Source organism: Corvus brachyrhynchos, unplaced genomic scaffold, assembly GCF_000691975.1.
Source record: "Corvus brachyrhynchos isolate BGI_N302 unplaced genomic scaffold, ASM69197v1 scaffold245, whole genome shotgun sequence".
NCBI classification, from domain to species: Eukaryota; Metazoa; Chordata; class Aves; order Passeriformes; family Corvidae; genus Corvus; species Corvus brachyrhynchos.
In genome coordinates this window covers 4,565,433-4,583,634 of record NW_008238988.1, presented here as the reverse complement: position 1 = coordinate 4,583,634, position 18,202 = coordinate 4,565,433, and the positions used below count along the sequence as shown (strand labels likewise).

At 44.5% G+C, this 18,202-nt stretch overlaps 1 protein-coding gene across 1 annotated transcript; it reads left to right on the top strand.

Annotated features, from left to right (window-relative positions):
• Positions 1-3,691: 3,691 nt before the first annotated feature.
• Positions 3,692-12,339, top strand: SOCS4 (suppressor of cytokine signaling 4). The gene is made up of 2 exons (XM_017738910.1): positions 3,692-3,829; positions 6,188-12,339. Exon 2 carries the CDS (start codon positions 6,289-6,291, stop codon positions 7,597-7,599), a length of 1,311 nt encoding a protein of 436 aa, XP_017594399.1. The 5' UTR covers positions 3,692-3,829; positions 6,188-6,288; the 3' UTR covers positions 7,600-12,339.
• The last annotated feature ends 5,863 nt before the right edge of the window (positions 12,340-18,202 follow it).

The window sequence follows — 18,202 nt, the reverse complement described above, 5'->3', positions numbered from 1 at the left end:
TCTCCTGTCAGGGGGGGGGTTGGCCTGGGGTCAGCCCTCTGTCACCGCGGTGCTCCGACCGGGGTCAGCGCTCTGTCCTCCGCGGGGACTCGGTCCAGGATCTCCTGTCACTGGGGGAACTCGACCCGGGCTCTGAGCCTTGTCACCGGGGGAGACTCGGTCCAGGGTCTGCTGTCACGGGGGGGCTCGGCCCGCGGTCTGAGCCGCTGTCGGTGACCGGGGGTCTCAGGGTCCCTGGTCAATGAGGGCTTTCAGTCCGTGCTCTCCTGTCACTTCGGTCCAGGGTCTTTGCTGTGTCACCGGGGGGTTCGCTCCGTTTGCTTCTCCTCTGAAAAACCCCGTGCCCGATGCATCTACCCTAACACATATAGGGCACATATATTCCCTGTTTATCCTTCTGTATATGGATTTAATGGCAGGTCCTCAGGAGGCACAGGGACGGCAGGGAAAGCCTAAATGAGGGGCTGTGTCCTTCACCCCCCTTGGGCAGCACCCCTGTAACAGCGCGGGGCTGCGCTCACCCAGCCGCAGGATCAAACCCTTTTGGAGATCGTTATGGTCATTATGGAATTACTCTGGAATTCCAGCCGTCCTGATGCGTGTGCGAGGTGGAGTTGACAGCAGTTGTAGTCAGGCAGGTAGCGATTGCACTGCAAAAATCACTAAGCTTTTTTTTTTTTTTTTGGCTGAATAATAGGAAGAAAGCATTGTGGCCGATTTCTTGAAGGATTTAAAAAAATCCTGGAATTGAACATATCTGAAATAAGGAGTTAAAAACCAGAATTATCTGTTTTCCCTTTATGTCGCGTTAATGATCTGGCCCAGTTTATTCCTGCTTCTAAGAAAAAATTGCTTCCAGGCAAAACCCTTTTATCTTCAGTTTTGCTCTGCAGTGGGGTTATTGGTGGTTGGGGTGAGCAGAGTGATTTATTTATATTGGAAATGTGGTTCTCTCTAACACTCACATTGCTGGTAGTTTCATGAATGAATAAGTGACAGAATTACAAAGCAGGCACACTTCTTTAAAAAAAAAATAGAAATATGGCCAGATTTCGTTATTAAACCTCGTGGAAGCTGTGTAGAGACATGTTTTCCATGGGTGTATCCTACATATTTCAGTAAATCATGATTTCTGGCAAGGATAATGTGTTCTAGAGAAATGATTTGGAGCTGGACTGCTGCAAGCAGCTGCCTGGGATGGAGACAAATGCTTGTCAAATGTGTTTATTTTTCTTAATCACTTTAATTTTCGGAGGCTCTGATACAAACTGCACCTAAAGTATTTTGCAGTATAAAAGCCATTTTACATTCGTTTCCATGTTAACAACTAATTTCCTTGTCTGGAGGTGCTGCGTGCTGGGATAACTCTTTGAACAGCATAGGAAAACTGGGGGGGAGGGTTTCCAGGGGGGTGTCAGGATCCCGTGGTCACTTGTCCAAGGGACTGCAGGCCCTGTGGCTTTGTCACGTCCAAAGTGACACGGCACCAAATGCAAAGTTATACTTTAAATCCGGTTGGGAACTCAGCCTGCTGCTGGCCTGATTAATAGGTGTGAGTGGCTGCGAGCAGGGCGGGAGCTGGGAATCGCTGTTCTCCTGCTCGGTTTCTGGGTGGAGCACGGAGTGTTGGTCATGGACCATAAAGCTTTCACTGATTTAGTGCTGGAGAGGCTGCTGCGGTTTGCCGAGCGCTGCCTGCATCTTTCCTTCCACACACGAGCAGAGCTTCATTAAGGCAGGAGATACGAGCAGCCCTCACCTTTGGCACCTGCTGCCTGCTCAGTTCCACCTCCTGGGAGTGAATAAAATATCCCCCGTGTTGGGGTTAGCTGGGCATGGCCCCCCTCCTCCTACAGTTCTGGGGATAAATCAAGGGTATTTCCAAGGAAGAAATATTTAGGTTGCCAGTGGTACCTTTAGAAAGTCTTTTTGTTTTGTGCGTATGTGTGATAATTGCTTTCATTTGTTGGAAAGGCCTCTGGAGTCAAGCTTAGGTATTTTTGGATGGTATCATAAATCAGAGTAAAGCCAAAACTGAAGAAAAATAATTTAAGACAGAGGAACTGAGATTTATTGTTACCCTTAATAGGTTGGGAAGGTCAGGTTTTAAAATGTGGTCTTGTGGCCAAAATCTCATCGGGTGAAATTAATGACAGCAGCTTGTGACCAGTGAGATTTTGTTTTAAAATAACTTTTATGTAAGTTATGAAAGCAAAAGTACTCCAGTTTATTGCAGCTTGCTCTTCTCTCTCAGGATTTTATCAGCTCTACAAAATCAACTTCCATAACAATTCCAAAATTGATTCATTCATTGTTCTTTGTGAGCCTTCTTTTGTTGTTTAATTAGAGACACAATACAGCAATGCTTTGTGTGGTTGGACAGAAAACTTTCCAAGTACTTCCTGCCCTAGAAGGGTTGTGCAGCGTGGGAGCACCAGAGAGGTGGTGGGACCTTCATCCTGGGAGGTTTTCAGGACATGGCCAGGCCGTGCCATGGCTCCCCTGAGCCCACGCTGGCAGCAATCCCACTCCAAGTGGGAGGTTGGGCTGGAGACCCCCCACCATCTGCTCCTTCTTTATACAGAAAGGGAAGCAGCTTGATGAAGAGGACTGTTGGGCTAGAGGCAAGAATCCAGCAGCTCAGGACATAAGTATCTGGTTAAAGCAGTTCAGTAATCAAGTATTTATTGAATAAATTTTAAAAAAAGGGCTATCTACGTTTATGGTTTTGATTCTCCTGTTGGTGTTACTGATTAGACATATGGTGAGGCTGTCACTGTCTTATCACAGCTGTGGGTTGCAGCCTACCCCTGGCTAGGAGGGAATATTGTTATCCCTCCAAACAGTGACTGGATATTGCTTTTAGGCTGGGCTTGAAGTCTCAGGATTGGGGCATCAGCTCGTGAAAGAAAAAGCACCTTGTCTGCAGACAAGAGAGAGGAACCTCTGAAGGAGGGAGCTGGGCACAGCACGAAACCGACAGCAAAAGCCACCCAGCTCCCTGCCTGTCCTCAGGGACTGTAGCTGTGACAGTGTTGGGTAACCTTGGACTACCTGCTGGGTCCCGTGGCCCGAAGTGAACTCTGCTCATCCCCGCATGTGTCTTTATCTTTGCTGTTTCCTATGGGGAAAGGGTTTCCAGCATAAGGGTTTTGTCAAACCTGCCATCATCGGAGATGCCTGGGGTGTCCCCATGCAGGACAAGGCTTTTGCAGGCAGGACACTCGTTATTTCTCCCAAAAGGAGCTCAGAACTGATGTGTGTGAGCTGCAAAGCGCTGGACTCCTCCATTTAACCTTCCCCTCTAGGGAAAAGTACACTCTGTGTTCCCTCTCTTTTATCCTTGCCCTCCTGTCCTGCTCTTCCAGCAGCGCTCCAGCCGTTAATGGATGTACGTGGCATTTCCCTTGGACGCTGGAGTGAAAGGAAGAGCTGGTTTAGATGGATGGCCTGAAGTGGTAATAGAGCACTGAATGCCTCCCCTGCCCTTTATGCCTTTTTCTTTCTGACACTCTAATTATTTTTGGTCCCCATTTTATTGGTGGGGCTGTGAATCACTGATCCAGAAGGGAATGAAAGTGTGATCCCTTGCTGTAATGCCGAGCAGTGGGATTCGGGAGGCAGCTCTCCCGCAGCACACATTTGTAACACACGGTCAAGTTCAAACCTGGCTTTAGTAGGATGACATCCCTTTTTTTCTTCATTTATTCCCTGCTCTTTTCACAGCTCTACTGTTCTGTCTGATTAGCAATTCCTGCTCTGATGTGGCAGAACTGGCGCCTGGGTTCCAGCAGCCCTTCAAACCCCAGGGAAGCAGCTCTGGCTAATGGTGCGTGGCTTTGCAGCATCACGTGCTGCTTCCCCAGCTTCTGTTTCAGGGTTCAGGTACCACTAATGATTCATGACAGGAGAAAGGTACAAAGGAGAAGGTGGCTTTACAGTTCAATACAACAGCAACCCAGAAATTCCATAAAACCCCAAGCTTCTTTCAGTTGCAAGGCTGAAGTTAGGAGATAACAGGCACTTCTGGGTTTTGTATGTTTTGCAGTTTTTAATTAAAAGCCCATATTCTGCATGTTCTTATTCCTTATATGGGCTGGATGAGCAGAATGAGATAATTGAAGGTTTCAAAAGCAATTACAAACTGTCGTATCCTAATTTTTAAGTACTTGACTTTGCAACCTCAGTGATATCTCTCTGTCCAATTAAAAATCCCATACATAGACAGTTAATGTCTTTTACTATAGGATGCATCTAAAAACTTTTTGTCTTCAGTAACTTCAGATTATCACTAGAGTAAATGAGATTGCTTTTTTCCCTCTTTTTTTTTTAATTGTGGAGAAAATTCAGTGCTCCACTGTAGGTATTTCTGGATGAAAAATACCAACGTTCCAAAAACAATCAATGAATCCTGGTCTAAATAAAGATGTTTTGAGTCTCATATACAAATGTTGCCTTTTTCCTGTCTTCATTGTGTCTTGCCATGCTTTCACTGAAAAGCAATTTGCAAAACCCTGAGAGAAGAAAAATAAAACTTTAGTTTAATCTTTGATTTGTAACTGCTGGAATATGAACCCTTCCTGTGATTCCTCTCGGTATCAGTGAGGTGATATTCGTCTCCATTGCTCTAATGCCATTTTTTTTCCCAACATATTTCCAATATTGAACCAATCTTACCTTCATTCTGCATTTCTGCATCTCCTCCCTTCCCCTGCCTTTTCCTTTCCCCCACAGCTCTCAGGTCTGTGGGTTTTAAATAAGGAATGCAATGTGAAAAATTCCTGGGTGAAAGTTCCATCTGGGATGCATTTGGCCCACAGATTGCATGTGAGCCTTTTGGCAAGGCTGTCTTGTTCTTTTACTGAAAGCAGAGGCTTGAACTCAGCCTGCGCAGCCCCGGGGGACTGCAGAGAGGTTGTGTCATGCTGGCTAATCCTGATGATGAGAATGGATTGAATGGAGAGAGGAAGTGGATGCCCTTTTCTTTTCCTGCTTAGTATTTGCCATGTCAATTAGTTGTAAAAAAAATCCAAACCCCCAAAACAACACAACAGAAAAACCCACAGCCAAAAAAACCCCAGTGCAACAGAGAAGCTATGCACGGTTTTGGAGCAGAAGCATCACAGAACCATAGAATATCCTGATCATGATAAGTGATGGGAAATATTTCTACATCCTGCCATGCCTCGGGGGGGGGTATAGCATCCATACCATACTGCCATCTATGTATCTTGAAAAAATCTTGCTCCACTTTCAAATGAGTAATCAAAAGAAGATTTTTTTCATCTTTTTTTCAAAGTGCAGCAGTCAAAAGGAAACCTCTTATCTATTTGAGAATTCAATATACCTTTGGAAACAAAAGAAAATGAAATCAGCAACTGTAGGTCTCAAAGCAACACTGATTTTAATAATGTAAACTTCCTTCTCTAATGAGCAATAAGCAGTTTCATCTTTCATGGCCTTTTAAAATTGCTTTTAGTAAGGGACTGGATTGTTTTAATCCTTTTCAGTATGTAAAGCCCCAGATATTTCAATCCCTTAGGGCTTCAGTATTTCCTAGCTCCCTTCCTTTGAAAAGGCAGAGGAAAACAGCTTTCAGAAACTGACGGAATCTGTGACTGATAAAATTTAGGTTTGGTTTTTTTTTTTTATCCCGAAAGTGACCCAAAAGTGTCAGTTAAGAAAAAGATCTCTGGCATCCCACCCTGTGGATTAGTAGCAAACAGGCATATCATCTAGGTACAGTAGCTCTTTGTACTCTGACCTACTTGTTTCTGTTCTGGTTTGTTCCTTCTTGAAAGGTTATTTGGAAGAGATGCAGAATTTGCTCCATAAACAGCTAAAGCAGTATCACCTGCCCCAGGAAGGGTTTCCTTTTGAAATGGGCCCTGGCACAATGGGGTTGCCAACACCTAGAACATTCTGCTCTGCTGCGTAGTCAGAATGGAAACTCAACAAATACATTAAGATAGTTTTTTTTGCAGGATGCTTTTCCCAAGGAAGGGTTAAGAGGGCTTTGTCTGGGATCAAGCTGGTATTTGTGGGGTGTGCTACTGAATTCACCTCAATCATGTGATTTTTACATGGTCAGCAATTAATTGTCACTGTTGTCCTGTATCCACCAGCACTGATGTTGCATTGTGCGTGTGCATAGCCGTTAACTGAGCTGTGTTCTCTTTTTCCTTAGATATTTCCAGAAAGTGCCTCGAGGAAGCTTCCTTATGTAGAAAAACCCCACAAGAAACACAGTGTGCGCTTCCTGGCAACTTGTGAAGCAAAGCTGTCACAATGGCAGAAAACAAGGACAGCAGCGCGAAAAACGCAGATGTGAGGCCCAAAAGCAGCCGGAGCAGAAGCGCAGACAGAAAGGATGGGTATGTCTGGAGTGGAAAGAAGCTCTCCTGGTCCAAGAAAAGTGAGCATTGTCCTGATGCCGAAACAGCAAGTGCTGCAGGGAGGTCGGCGACTAATTTAAGGAGCCAAGAGAGGAAATACAGCTGCTCGTCCATCGAGCTGGATCTAGACCGGTCCTGTGGCCACAGGTTTTTAGGCCGGTCTCTCAAACAGAAGCTGCAGGATGCTGTGGGTCAGTGCTTTCCCATTAAGAACTGCAGCAGCCGGCATGCCTCAGGACTTCCATCCAAAAGGAAAATCCATATCAGTGAGCTGATGCTGGATAAGTGTCCTTTCCCTCCGCGCTCAGAGCTGGCTTTTCGGTGGCACTTGATCAAAAGGCACACGGCCCCTATAAGTCCAAAGGCAGAAGAATGGATAATTGCTGATTTATCCCAGCACGAGGAAAGGGAGGATCAGCTGCGAGACGAGGAGATTGCCAGTGGGGCAACGGACTCTCCCTCCCAGTCCTGTGACTTCACTGACAGCAGTTCCTCTCGGGGTGACCCGAGGCCTGAGCTGGTGACAGGTAAGGTGGCGAGGAGCAGTAGAGATGAGAGCGACATGGACTCCGATGATGAAGTCATAACTCTGTGCACAAGTTCTCGAAAACGAAACAAGCCCAAGTGGGAAACGGACGACGAGCTGCTACGGATGGAAACGCCTCCGAAATACCATACCCAGATTGATTATGTCCACTGCCTAGTGCCAGACCTCCTCCAGATCAATAACAATCCCTGCTACTGGGGCGTCATGGATAAATACGCAGCTGAGGCGCTGCTGGAAGGAAAGCCAGAGGGAACGTTTCTGTTGAGAGACTCTGCCCAGGAAGACTATTTGTTTTCCGTGAGCTTCAGGCGCTACAGTCGCTCCCTCCACGCCCGGATAGAGCAGTGGAATCACAACTTCAGCTTTGATGCCCATGATCCCTGTGTCTTCCATTCTCCTGACATCACGGGACTCCTAGAACACTACAAAGATCCAAGTTCCTGTATGTTCTTTGAACCACTTTTATCCACTCCCCTGAACAGGACCTTTCCCTTCTCTCTCCAGCATATATGTAGAACGGTTATTTGCAACTGTACAACTTACGATGGTATCGATGCACTTCCCATTCCTCCCTCGGTGAAGCTGTATCTGAAGGAATATCATTATAAGTCAAAAGTTAGAGTGCTCAGGATTGATGTACCAGAGCAGCAAAACTAGAAAATATTTTTGTGAAAGGAATTGTCTCCAAACAGACAATAGTATGTTCAATCTCTTTTCCTTCTAGGTTTTTTTTTTTTAATAGCGACTTGATTCTTTTTTCTTTTTCTGCATATTATTTACCACCCAAACTAGTCTCTGTTTAAATGTACTTTTGAGTCTTCACAGCTCTCTTTTTTAGAGATGATATTCATTGTGGGCTTTTGGTACTGTCCTCAGGCTAGAGTTTTATGGAATTCCAGGTAGGCTTTCTGGTATTTCAATAGATGGATAGTCATTAGATCTAAAACCCCCTGAAAATCAGTTTTGAACTTGATCTGTCTTTTCTACTGTAGTTGACGTGTTGCTGATATGATTGAAATAATGCACTGTTAACTAAAGATTAACTCATCTGTATTTTCTGCATTTCTTTAAAAATGAGTGCTCTAGCCTCTGTGTGTGTGTGTCTGTCCGTCCCCATCCACTGCAGTAAATTTGTCAGTCTATTTCTAACATTACTATTCCAAGCAAAATGAAGTTTGAAAGAGGATATGATCTTTCTATAAATACATCAGGGGACTAAATACCAGGGAGAGGAAAAACAATTCAAGTTAAGGACAACACTCAGTGCAGGAACAAACATGTATAAACTGGTCCTGAAAAGATTTTGGTTGGAGAGGAAGAAGACTTCGTTGTCGTCAGAGCAGCGGGGCTCTGGAAGAGCTTTTCATTTTGTATAACAGCAGTAAAAAGCAAACTGCTCATAAACTGGGATTTGATCAGTCTCTGGAAGAGATAATCATGTAGTTACTTATGATAGATGGGGCTTGGACTTGGGAACTCTGTTTCTGTGTTACTGTTGCGTTATATGAAATACCCAGTTTTGGACTGCAGGAGCTGCCACTGCTTAAATGATAAAGCACAGGGTGGGAGGGTGGGAAGGAAGATATTTCCTTAAAAATCTGTGTATTTAACTATCTGATTCTGCATGGTTGAGCCTGAGGTGATGGTGGATAACTTTCCTACTTTGTTAGTAGGGGGGTTGTTTTTTTTAATAAGTATAGTTAAAGAAGAAAAAAAGTCTGCTGATTTTTCTTGCAATGTGAAGCATTCGCTCGAATGGCTTCCTGCCAAATTCCATGTACGGGAAAACCATGCATGGATAATGCTCCTAAAAGCATTACTTACATTACATGGACAGGCAGATCTGCTGCTGAGTTGTTGGTGGAATCCCACTGAGACTCAGTGGATGTGGGTTCAGGCAGGAAACTCCAGGCTGGCCTTGGGGTGCAGATCCGGGAGGTGCAGCAGTGACCTGCAGTTCAGTTCCCTGTGTGTGCTTTATCTCCTCTCCCAAACTGGGCCAGGAACTCCTCTGCCAAAAGAATGTGAGATGGTGTAATTGTAACTCCAACAACCACATTGTTTCCTCTCCTTTGATCACAGGGAGCCTTTGTGTCTTCTCAAAATGCTTTTGAAACTGAGCCCCAAGCCCGCCGAATTACAAATGTGTTTAATTTCATGCATGTGAAGGATCCTATCAAAAAATCAGCAATGACCTGTGGGTGAGGTTATCACAGCATGGTTGGGGTTGGAAGGGAGCTCTGGAGATAATCTAGTCCAACTCCCCTGCTCAAGCATAGGATCACATCCAGGTGGGTTTTGAACATCTCCAGAGAAGGAGATTATTCCACAACCTGTCTGGGCAGTCTGTTCTAGGCCTCCATCGCCCACACAGTAAAGAGGTTTTTCCTCATGTTCAGGTGGAACTTCCCGTGTTTCAGTTTGTGCCTGTTGCTCCTTGTCCTGTCTCAGGGCACCGCTAGAAAGAGTCTGTTCCCATCCCCTGACACCTGCCCTTAAGGTATTTATATGGATTGATTGGTTCCCCTCTCAGCTGTCTTTTCTCCAGAGCTGAGGCCCAGCTCTCTCAGCCTTTCCTCATAGGAGAGATGCTTCAGTCCCCTCACCACCTTTGCAGCCTCTCCACTGCGTCCACTCCAATAATTCCTTGTATTTCTCGTACTAAGCAGCCCAGAACTGGACACAGCAGTCCCAGCTGAGCCCTCAGCAAGGCTGAGGAGAGGAGCAGGATCACCTCCCTCGACCTGCTGGCCACACTTTCCCTCATGCAGCCAAGGAAACCATCGGCCTTCTTGGCCTCAAGGACACAGTGCTGGCTCACCCCAGCTCCTTCTCAGCAGCGCTGCTTTCCAGTAGGTCAGTCCCAGCCTGGACTGCTGCATGGGGTTATTCTCCTCCAGGATAGGGGGGCCCTGCTTGAACTTCCTTAGGTTCCTCCCTGCCCATCTCTCCAGCCTGTCTGGGCCTGGCTGAGTGTCAGCACAGCCTGTTGGTGTGTCAGCCACTCCTCCCAGTTTTGTATCACCAGCAAACCTGCTGAGGGTACACTCTGTCCCTTCATCCAGCGTGGTGGATAAGCTGAACAAGACTGGACCCATCACTGATCCCTTGGGAATCTGTGTGCAGGCAAGGGGCAGTAGAGCACAGTGCTGTGGAGTCTTGCTCCAGGATTGTAGACTAAGACTAAGCAATACTCCTGTTTGAATCTTTTAATTTTACCTCGTACACAATCCTATGGATTTGTGGACATCAAATCCATCCTGCAAGGTGGCTGCTCAGGAGTTACCAAGGAAGTTTTGCCATGCAGCTCCACCAAGGACCTGCCACCCTGCCCTTACCCCCAACCTGAGCAGATAAAACCCTTTCCACTGAGCTCCTGCCACTGTGATGATGTAAACAGATTTCCAGGGACATCTGCCTAGAGACCAGCCCATTTGTTTTCACTGGGTTTTAAATAGGTTTGGAACCAAAGTCTCCAGGGAGAAAATGCTAACACATCAATCCATGGCATCGCACATGGATGAATGCGCTCCGGGACGAATTCTCAGCTGCTATAAATCAGCGTGGCTTTATTGATACACTTAGAGTGGCTTATCCCAGCTGAGATCCTCCCTCCTCCATATCCAAATGGAATTGTGGGACTGATGTCAGAAAAGTGACCCTGGTTTTTTCTGTAATTTTTATCTTGTGCTGCTTCCATTCATTGCCTTTTGCATAAACTGTATTTTATCAAGGACAGCTTTGTATTGCTAAGTCTATTTTTCACCCCATCACTGCCATTTTCCAGATGCAACAGGGATCATCATTTCTCTGCTCTTGTCCACTGTGCCCATCACGGTGGGATGGTGGGATTTGAGTGGCTGCAGTATGAAGGAATAGCATCTGCTTCAAGATCTGGAGTGACATCAGAGATACTTGCAATCTGCTTGATTAAAATTCTCTTTCAGAAACTCCTAATTAGGGCAAAAAGCTCATCATTTTAGATAGGGATTAGCATTATTTTTATGGCAGGACCATAAAAATTAGAGTTTGACCAAAGGTTGTACTTCAGAAGTTAGTGAAGGCCACTGTAATTTTCAAAACCAGCAAAGATTTTGTCCCTTCAAAATGAAAGGCCAGGAGAGAACATTTTTTGGGGTGTCATTCCCCAAAACACTGGGTTTCAGTGTCATTCTGGATGCAGCCTACATTGTTTTGACATGAGCTGATGCATCACTTACCCCAAAAACATCTTGAGCACTCCAAATTTAGGAGACCTATATAATACGGCAGCTGGGGGAAGAAGGTGTGGCACGTAAAAATAGTGCCTTTGGACTGTGGGGCAGTTAATTGCATTAGTTTAGAGAAATCATATGTGGAAAGTATTGATAAATGGGATTTGTGAGAGTTCCTGCTATTTTTTCCTGATTTGTTTGTCCGCCTGTGTGACATTTGTCCCTAACTACACTGAGTTGTGTTATACGTGCAGTCTGTGGAAGATCCATGGCATGAGCTGTACATGTTTTATGAAACGGAAGAACTCAGAAGGTCTATTTTGTTTAAATCCATTTACCTTTTTTTTTTCTCTTCTTTCCCTCTCTATTTTAAATAAAACTGGTGGAACTGGTTTTACGATATGCCAAGAACTGTCATCCTAAAGTTTTCCTCTCACTGCTGTCATTAGCAGTCCTACCAGTGCTGCTCATTCCAACACCACTTTAGAACACCTTGACCCAAGCGTAACTTAGCCTTGAATTCAGTTTTGAAACCCTCTTAAAAATTAGCCTCAAAAACAGGGTAAGAGCTTCTATTTTCTAGAATCCCAGAATGGTTTGGATTGGAAGAGACCTTAAAGCTGATCCAGTTCCCCCCCCTGCCATGGACAGGGACACCTTCCACTAGACCAGGTTGCTCCAAGTCCCATCCAACCTGGCCTTGAACGCTTCCCAGGATGGGGAGTCCACGCCTCTCTTCTCAGCCCAAATTCTGCCAAGACAGAAATCCCACATTCTTCAGGATGAAGCTTTAAAGTGGAACAAGGAAAGGTGCAGAGATGTGCCAAAACCCATGTGTTCAAGACTATGCAGCAGGCCAGTGGTTGAGCAAGGTCATAACCCAGAGATGACCCTGGCCACAGCTCCCCTGTTTTGGGACACCCAACCAGCTTTGCATCAGGAGTTGTGTCTGCAAGATGTGCTTTGAATTGTTTTGAAAGTTGTCCCATAGCAGGACAGTGGAAACAGAGTGTATTGAATTGGTGTGAACAGCTTCTGGTACAAAAAAGATCTGATTTTCATAAATTATTTTGATATAAGGGCGGAAAAAATGGTCAGGCTCTTGATGCACACTGGGCAAACTACATATACATGTTATTTTTACAGGATGGTTTAGAAAAAAATTAAAAACTCTTTCCATTAATTGTGTCCTCTGCTGTTTGCTTTTGCCTGGAATGACTTTTTGCAGCTCTATAACAATGTCACTCATTGGCCCGGGGCCGTCGATACAGAGCGACTTCAGCTCCAGCAGAATCATTGATGGGCTTGGGGTAGTTTGTGTGTCTGATAATTGGGAATACACATTTCTTCTCGATTTTCCTGTTCTCAGCATTTGTCTCAATGAAATCCAGGGTGTATTGGATATGTGTATCTATAGCAGCACATCCAACTTAAAAAAAAAACCCAACAAACCAACAAATTATCATGATTTAAATGCTTTCCTTTTAAAGATGCTGGTGGGCTTCCAATATAAAGAAGAAATCCTTGTATGATGCAGTCATACAGGGCCTTACTATAAAATAGACGTGCTCTTAAATAATTAAAAACGGGGATACTTTAATTTTGAAAAAGGATGCTGGAGGAAGGAGGTTAAAGGAAGCTTTTAGTCAGATCCAAGGTTAGATTTATTGATCTAGTGATCAATCCCTTTCTCTTTCCTGAATTTAAAGCTAATGGGAGACTGTGGTCAGAGATGAGTGGCTTTTAGTTAAGGTTTTTGACTCTTATAAATAATACAACAAATGTCCTAGTAAGTAATAAGAAATAAGATACACACTCATTCTTTTTAAATAGAACAAATGTGGCAAACAAGACTCAGCTGTAATTTTTGAAGTCATTTATTAGACAAATTGCTCTTCTCTACTTCTTTTACAAGAGAGACATAAACCATTATATTATTTATTCATGAATCATAGCCATTAAGATGATAAATCAAATTATCAGCTTCCTGTCTCTCTTCAGTTTTAATCATTTTTTATAGTTCATGCAGTATAAAGACAGCTTCCTTCCTATGAAACAAGAGACCTTCAGAGACCTTTTTATTGTAAACGTACATTTCCTTCCCATTTTTAAGTATATCCTAGTGATTTTCCCTGTCAATTTTATCTGCAATAAAAATCCAATAAGAAACTTGTTCATTGATTCAATATAGCAAAGTTAGCTATGAAGTAAGTGATTTTGGTTAACCTCTGAAACAACAGAGCACTGGAAAATGCAGTTAAGAGGACTTTTTTCTGCCACCCTTAAATGTGCACGGTGGCATCATATATTTAATAGAGAGAAACATTTAATAGAGAGAAATCTTGACACAAGCTCACCTACTGAGAGTCAGACCCTTCACAAGGGGTTTAATGTGATCTCTGCAGTAGTATCACTTTTAAAAGGCATCTAAGCTGCTTTTTTCTGCTCTATTCATACAGGCAGCACGTCTTCGCCTCTGCCCATGAGGTGGGAGAGCTGAGGCTGCTGTGTGTGTGAGCTGAGATGGTTTCACACATCCTCTCTTCGCTCGCCTTCCGCCTGCGTCTGTCTGGCCCGGCATCTCCGCGAGCCGCACATGACGCGGTGTGGGCAGAGAAGTGTCCATTCAGAAGGAAATGCACATTGATTTCCATCCCCAACAGCGGCAGCCAGCTGGTTTTAAACTTGATCCTCCTTGTTAAAGGATATTCCTTGCTCAGGAAGCACCGATGAGGTCAGAGGTACCGAGGGTGGAAGAGGAGCCTCTGCATCACTAGAAATACTCATCCATGCTACAATGTAAAAATCAATACTTGTTTACTCAACTCTATGAATAATAGAGTTTTGAACGTAAATATATAATTGATGCATGTAAAATCTATAGCGTGGGGCTGACGGGAGGTGCAATAACTTCCCTATATCCCTTTTAAAAATCCCCTGGGTGTCTGGGTGATGCGTTATCTGGACAAAACATATGCCCAGCCCAGCCTCCCCACAGGCAGGTCATTGCAAACATCTTCCTGTGGGAATCCTGTAGGAATGACTGTCAAGTGCCCCATGGATGGACTTGTGTGGGTATTCCAGATATTTTATTGCTGGGGAGAATCCCTTGAACAGTGTGGGTTTGGGACCAGTCTGAGGGATGCCTGCATCAAGCACAGCTCCTGTGGTTGCCACAAGAAGATCAGAGGGCTGGAGCAGCTCTCCTATGAGGAAAGGCTGAGAGAAATTGAATTGTTCAGCTTGGAAAAGAGAAGGCTTCAGGGTGACCTAATTGTGGCCTTCCAGTACCTGGAGGGAGCCTACGAGAAACATGGAGAGGGCCTTTTTACAGGAGCATGCACTGACAGGACAAGGGGGAGTGGATTCAAACTGACAGAGAGTAGGTTTAGATGAGGTATTAGAATAAAACTCTTCCCTGTGAGGGTGGGGAGGCCCTGGCACAAGTTGCCCAGAGAAGCTGTGGCTGCCCCATCCCTGGAAGAGTTCCAGGCCACGTTGGATGGGGCTTGGAGCAACCTGGGATAGTGGAAGGTGTCCCTGCCCATGGCAGGGGGTGGAATGTTATGGTCTTTAAGGTCCCTTCCAGCCTCAACCATTCCATGATTCTGTGAGGAACATTCCCACAACATAATTACTATCATTTCCCAGGAAGGATGTCTGGCCTGTGTAGAAGGCCAAAGCCAGAGTCCCTCTGCTAAAGCTGGGCCTTGGGAATATGGATCCCTCTTCCCTGTCCTCTTGTTATTCCTGTGATTTTGCATATCAAAATGATGCAGCAGAAAAAACACTGGGCCCATGTAATGTCCTATAATCCAACATTGCTGGGAAGTGCCAACTTAAAGAACTGAATCCAGATTCAAGGTAGGAGACCCTTTGGCTATCTAGGAGCTCTTCCATCTTATTTTCCTTATTTTTATTTTTAATTCTTTGGGGGAAAAAAGTCTTAGTTATCTCTTAAGTCTGATGTTGAGCCACTAGCTCAGAGCATCTCTAGAGTTCGTCTCAGCTGAACAGGTTCATTGCCAGACCTTTTATTTTTAATGTGTGTCAATTGGACTAGACCACAGTCCATGGTTTGTGCTAACATGGGATTTTTTTGTTCAGGAAAAGGCTGGGTTTGTCCTTCCTAGCAGTTACATGATTGTATTTCTAGGTCAGGTCTTTATGCGTAGCCAAATGAAGTTTCAAATTGGACAAAACACCTAGTAAGGGTCTTGATGCTTGATGCTGTTATGATTAGAAAGTTGTCTGATCAAATTTTGTTTCCAATTAAAAAAAAATTGGATTAGCTTTCAGACTGAGACCTTCGCTGTTATTTTTAGTCTACAACTAATGAACCCCTGAAAATAGAGGGTATAATGAAAATATGGTGATTGGTTCTGCTGGGATGGTTGAGAAAATACATTAGCAGATCAGAAAGGGTAATAAATCTTCTGTCACAACCTTCCTCATTAAACTAGATAATTTGAAATTGCCTCTGGTGTATTAAACAGTTCATTATTTTGAGGGGAGCAACACACAAGACAAAAGAGTTGTGTTCTTTTAATTGATATTCAAAGCCTGGAAAAGAAAAAAAATTAAGCAAATTTAGTCAAGAATAATCAATCTGAGCACTGGCTGTGTTGTTTGGAACCATCCAAAACTTCTCATCCTCTGACTCATGGGAAGGAGGAACATCGGGACAGTGAAAATGGAATAGCTCTATCAAATACGACATTTGCATAGCTGCAAAATTAGGTAATTTCTAGTTTGTGGATATTTTTTGGATGGTTTTAGCATATTAGAAATTAACACCCCCACACCCCCAAACTTAATTTCTTTATCAGCATTGTAGTATTATTCCAGAAGCTTCTCATGCAACAAACATACAAAGGGTGCTGTCAGCCTGAGGGAAGGGTGTCTGCAGGAGCAGGAAGGATAACCAGACTGGGACAAAGAGGAGCAAGAGAGGGGAACTGGGGTAACAGCTGAAGCAAGGAAAAAAGTGCTGGGGTGCAAGAGAGCCTGTTCTCTGTGGGGCTGGCTATGACCTCGCAGCAGTGGGAAAGGGAATCTCCACCCTGGTGCTTTTGGCAAGGCATGTCTCTGTGTGGTCTTCAACCTCCCCCGAAATTCCTCATTCCTCAGGACATCTTTGACCTGGCAAGCTGGAAGCTGAGGGCAAGCTGAAGGCTGTTCTTGTCCCTCTCTTTACAGCAGAACCTCTGACATCAGACTGGGAGCTGCCTGAGATGTCGCCGCCGCCAAGGTACCACAGGGTTGGCCACAGGGACATCCTGTCATTTTTACACTCCTGTCATTTTTATACTCTCCGAGACAAATTATATCCCAGTGTGATGCTGCTGGCTCTGGTATCCTTGTAGACCAGGAATCTTGGTCCTGTGCCCAAGGAGAGGGCACACGTAAAGGGGAAATAGGAGAATATTTTATTGGGGAAGATATAGCTGAGGTGGACACTGAGTGGGTGGGTGTGAGCTGGAGCACTCAGCCAGATGAGGCACTTTGTTGTCTCAATAAGAATACACACATTTATTAAGGTAAGATTTATAAAAGTTCCCTGTTTGAGCAAAACCCTCTTCCCAAGTTTTCCCCCCCTCCAAAGGAGTTAAAAAAAAATTCAGCTCTCCTCCCCTTCCCAGCCAGCCTTCCTCACACATGAGCAATGCCTGGTTTCTGCTGGATATTCCCTCCTGACAGGATCTTCTGCTACCACAGGTATGATCTGTTGGTACAAATTACCTGAGTGGGCGGCAGATTCTTGGCTACACAAAAGGCCAGCCAAGGAATAAAAGGATCCTTTCTTTCACAAGGAGCTGGGAGGATGCATGGAATACCTTGATATTGTGCTTCGTACAATAGCACAGGCATAAGGAAATAATCCCTTGCCTTATCTGATGTGCTCCTTTTATTGGTTCCAGACCGGCAGGGTTATTGAGGGGGAAAGGAAGGGGAGGAAGGAGAAGATGGAAGGAGGAGGCAGGGAAATTGAGGAACTGGAGTCACCTCTTTCCAAGGGCTTCCCAAGCTATGAGTTGTGTCCCTGCTCTGTAATCTTCTGTCTTCCTTCCCCTGGCCTGTAGTCCTAATTATTTTGATACCCACGCACTGTCATCAAATACAACTCCCAAAAGCACACTTTGGAACTTTGTTTGCCAAATGCTTGGCCATGTTAGGGTGGAAATTATTCCAGATAAATTCATTCAGCACTTTATGAGCTAAAAATGGCACATTTGTTAGCACAGAAATAACATATGGCATTAGCAAATGAAATTTAATACTGTAACAGCTGAAATCACAAGTGGGGCTCATCCACCTTAACCTGAAATGCTCAGTGGGAGGGAGTAAAGCAAAAAAACCTAGGTACACTTCCCTCCATCCCCCACCGGCTGGAGCACTGTCACGAGCATCCAAAATTCCTTCTTGTACTCTAATACAAAACTTACTTGGTTTTCTCTAAAAGCAGAACACGTGCATGGCCACGCCAGGCTGGGCCAAAATTCCATATGGACGAGTCCTCTGTATCCCACAGTGGCCACAAATGAAGGCTCAAGGAAGAGGAGCTCAGGCAGTGGCCAGCCCAATTTATCGATGCTTGCTTTACTCATCTCAAAATAAAAATAAGCATTATTGTTTGAAGTTTTTTTGAATGAAACACTGAATTCTTGCACTGGACAGCACTCTCAGGCACGTGGTGGGATTCTTGGGGCTATCCTGTGCAGGGCCAGGAGATGGACTCGATGATCCTTGTGTGTCCCTTCCAGCTCAGGATATTCTGTGATTCTGTGATTCTGGATTTATGGGCTAAATGTTATAATGTGTCTGAATTTCTGTCAGTAGGGAGAGTCATTGCAAACAACTGACTGCAAATCAGTGATTGAATGAGAGTGGATCTCCACAAAAGTGCACTTAATTCATTTGCTAATTACAACTCGTTTTCAATTATGAAAATACTTTTCAGCATGCATGTAATACATACATTGCATAAAAGAAAAGTAATTTCTAGCACTAGCAGACCTAGCCTCAGTGAATTCTTTGCTGAGGGA

Bases quoted from the DNA above. Each gene is read 5' to 3' on its own strand.
- SOCS4 (XM_017738910.1), top strand. From the start codon at position 6,289: ATGGCAGAAAACAAGGACAGCAGCGCGAAAAACGCAGATGTGAGGCCC.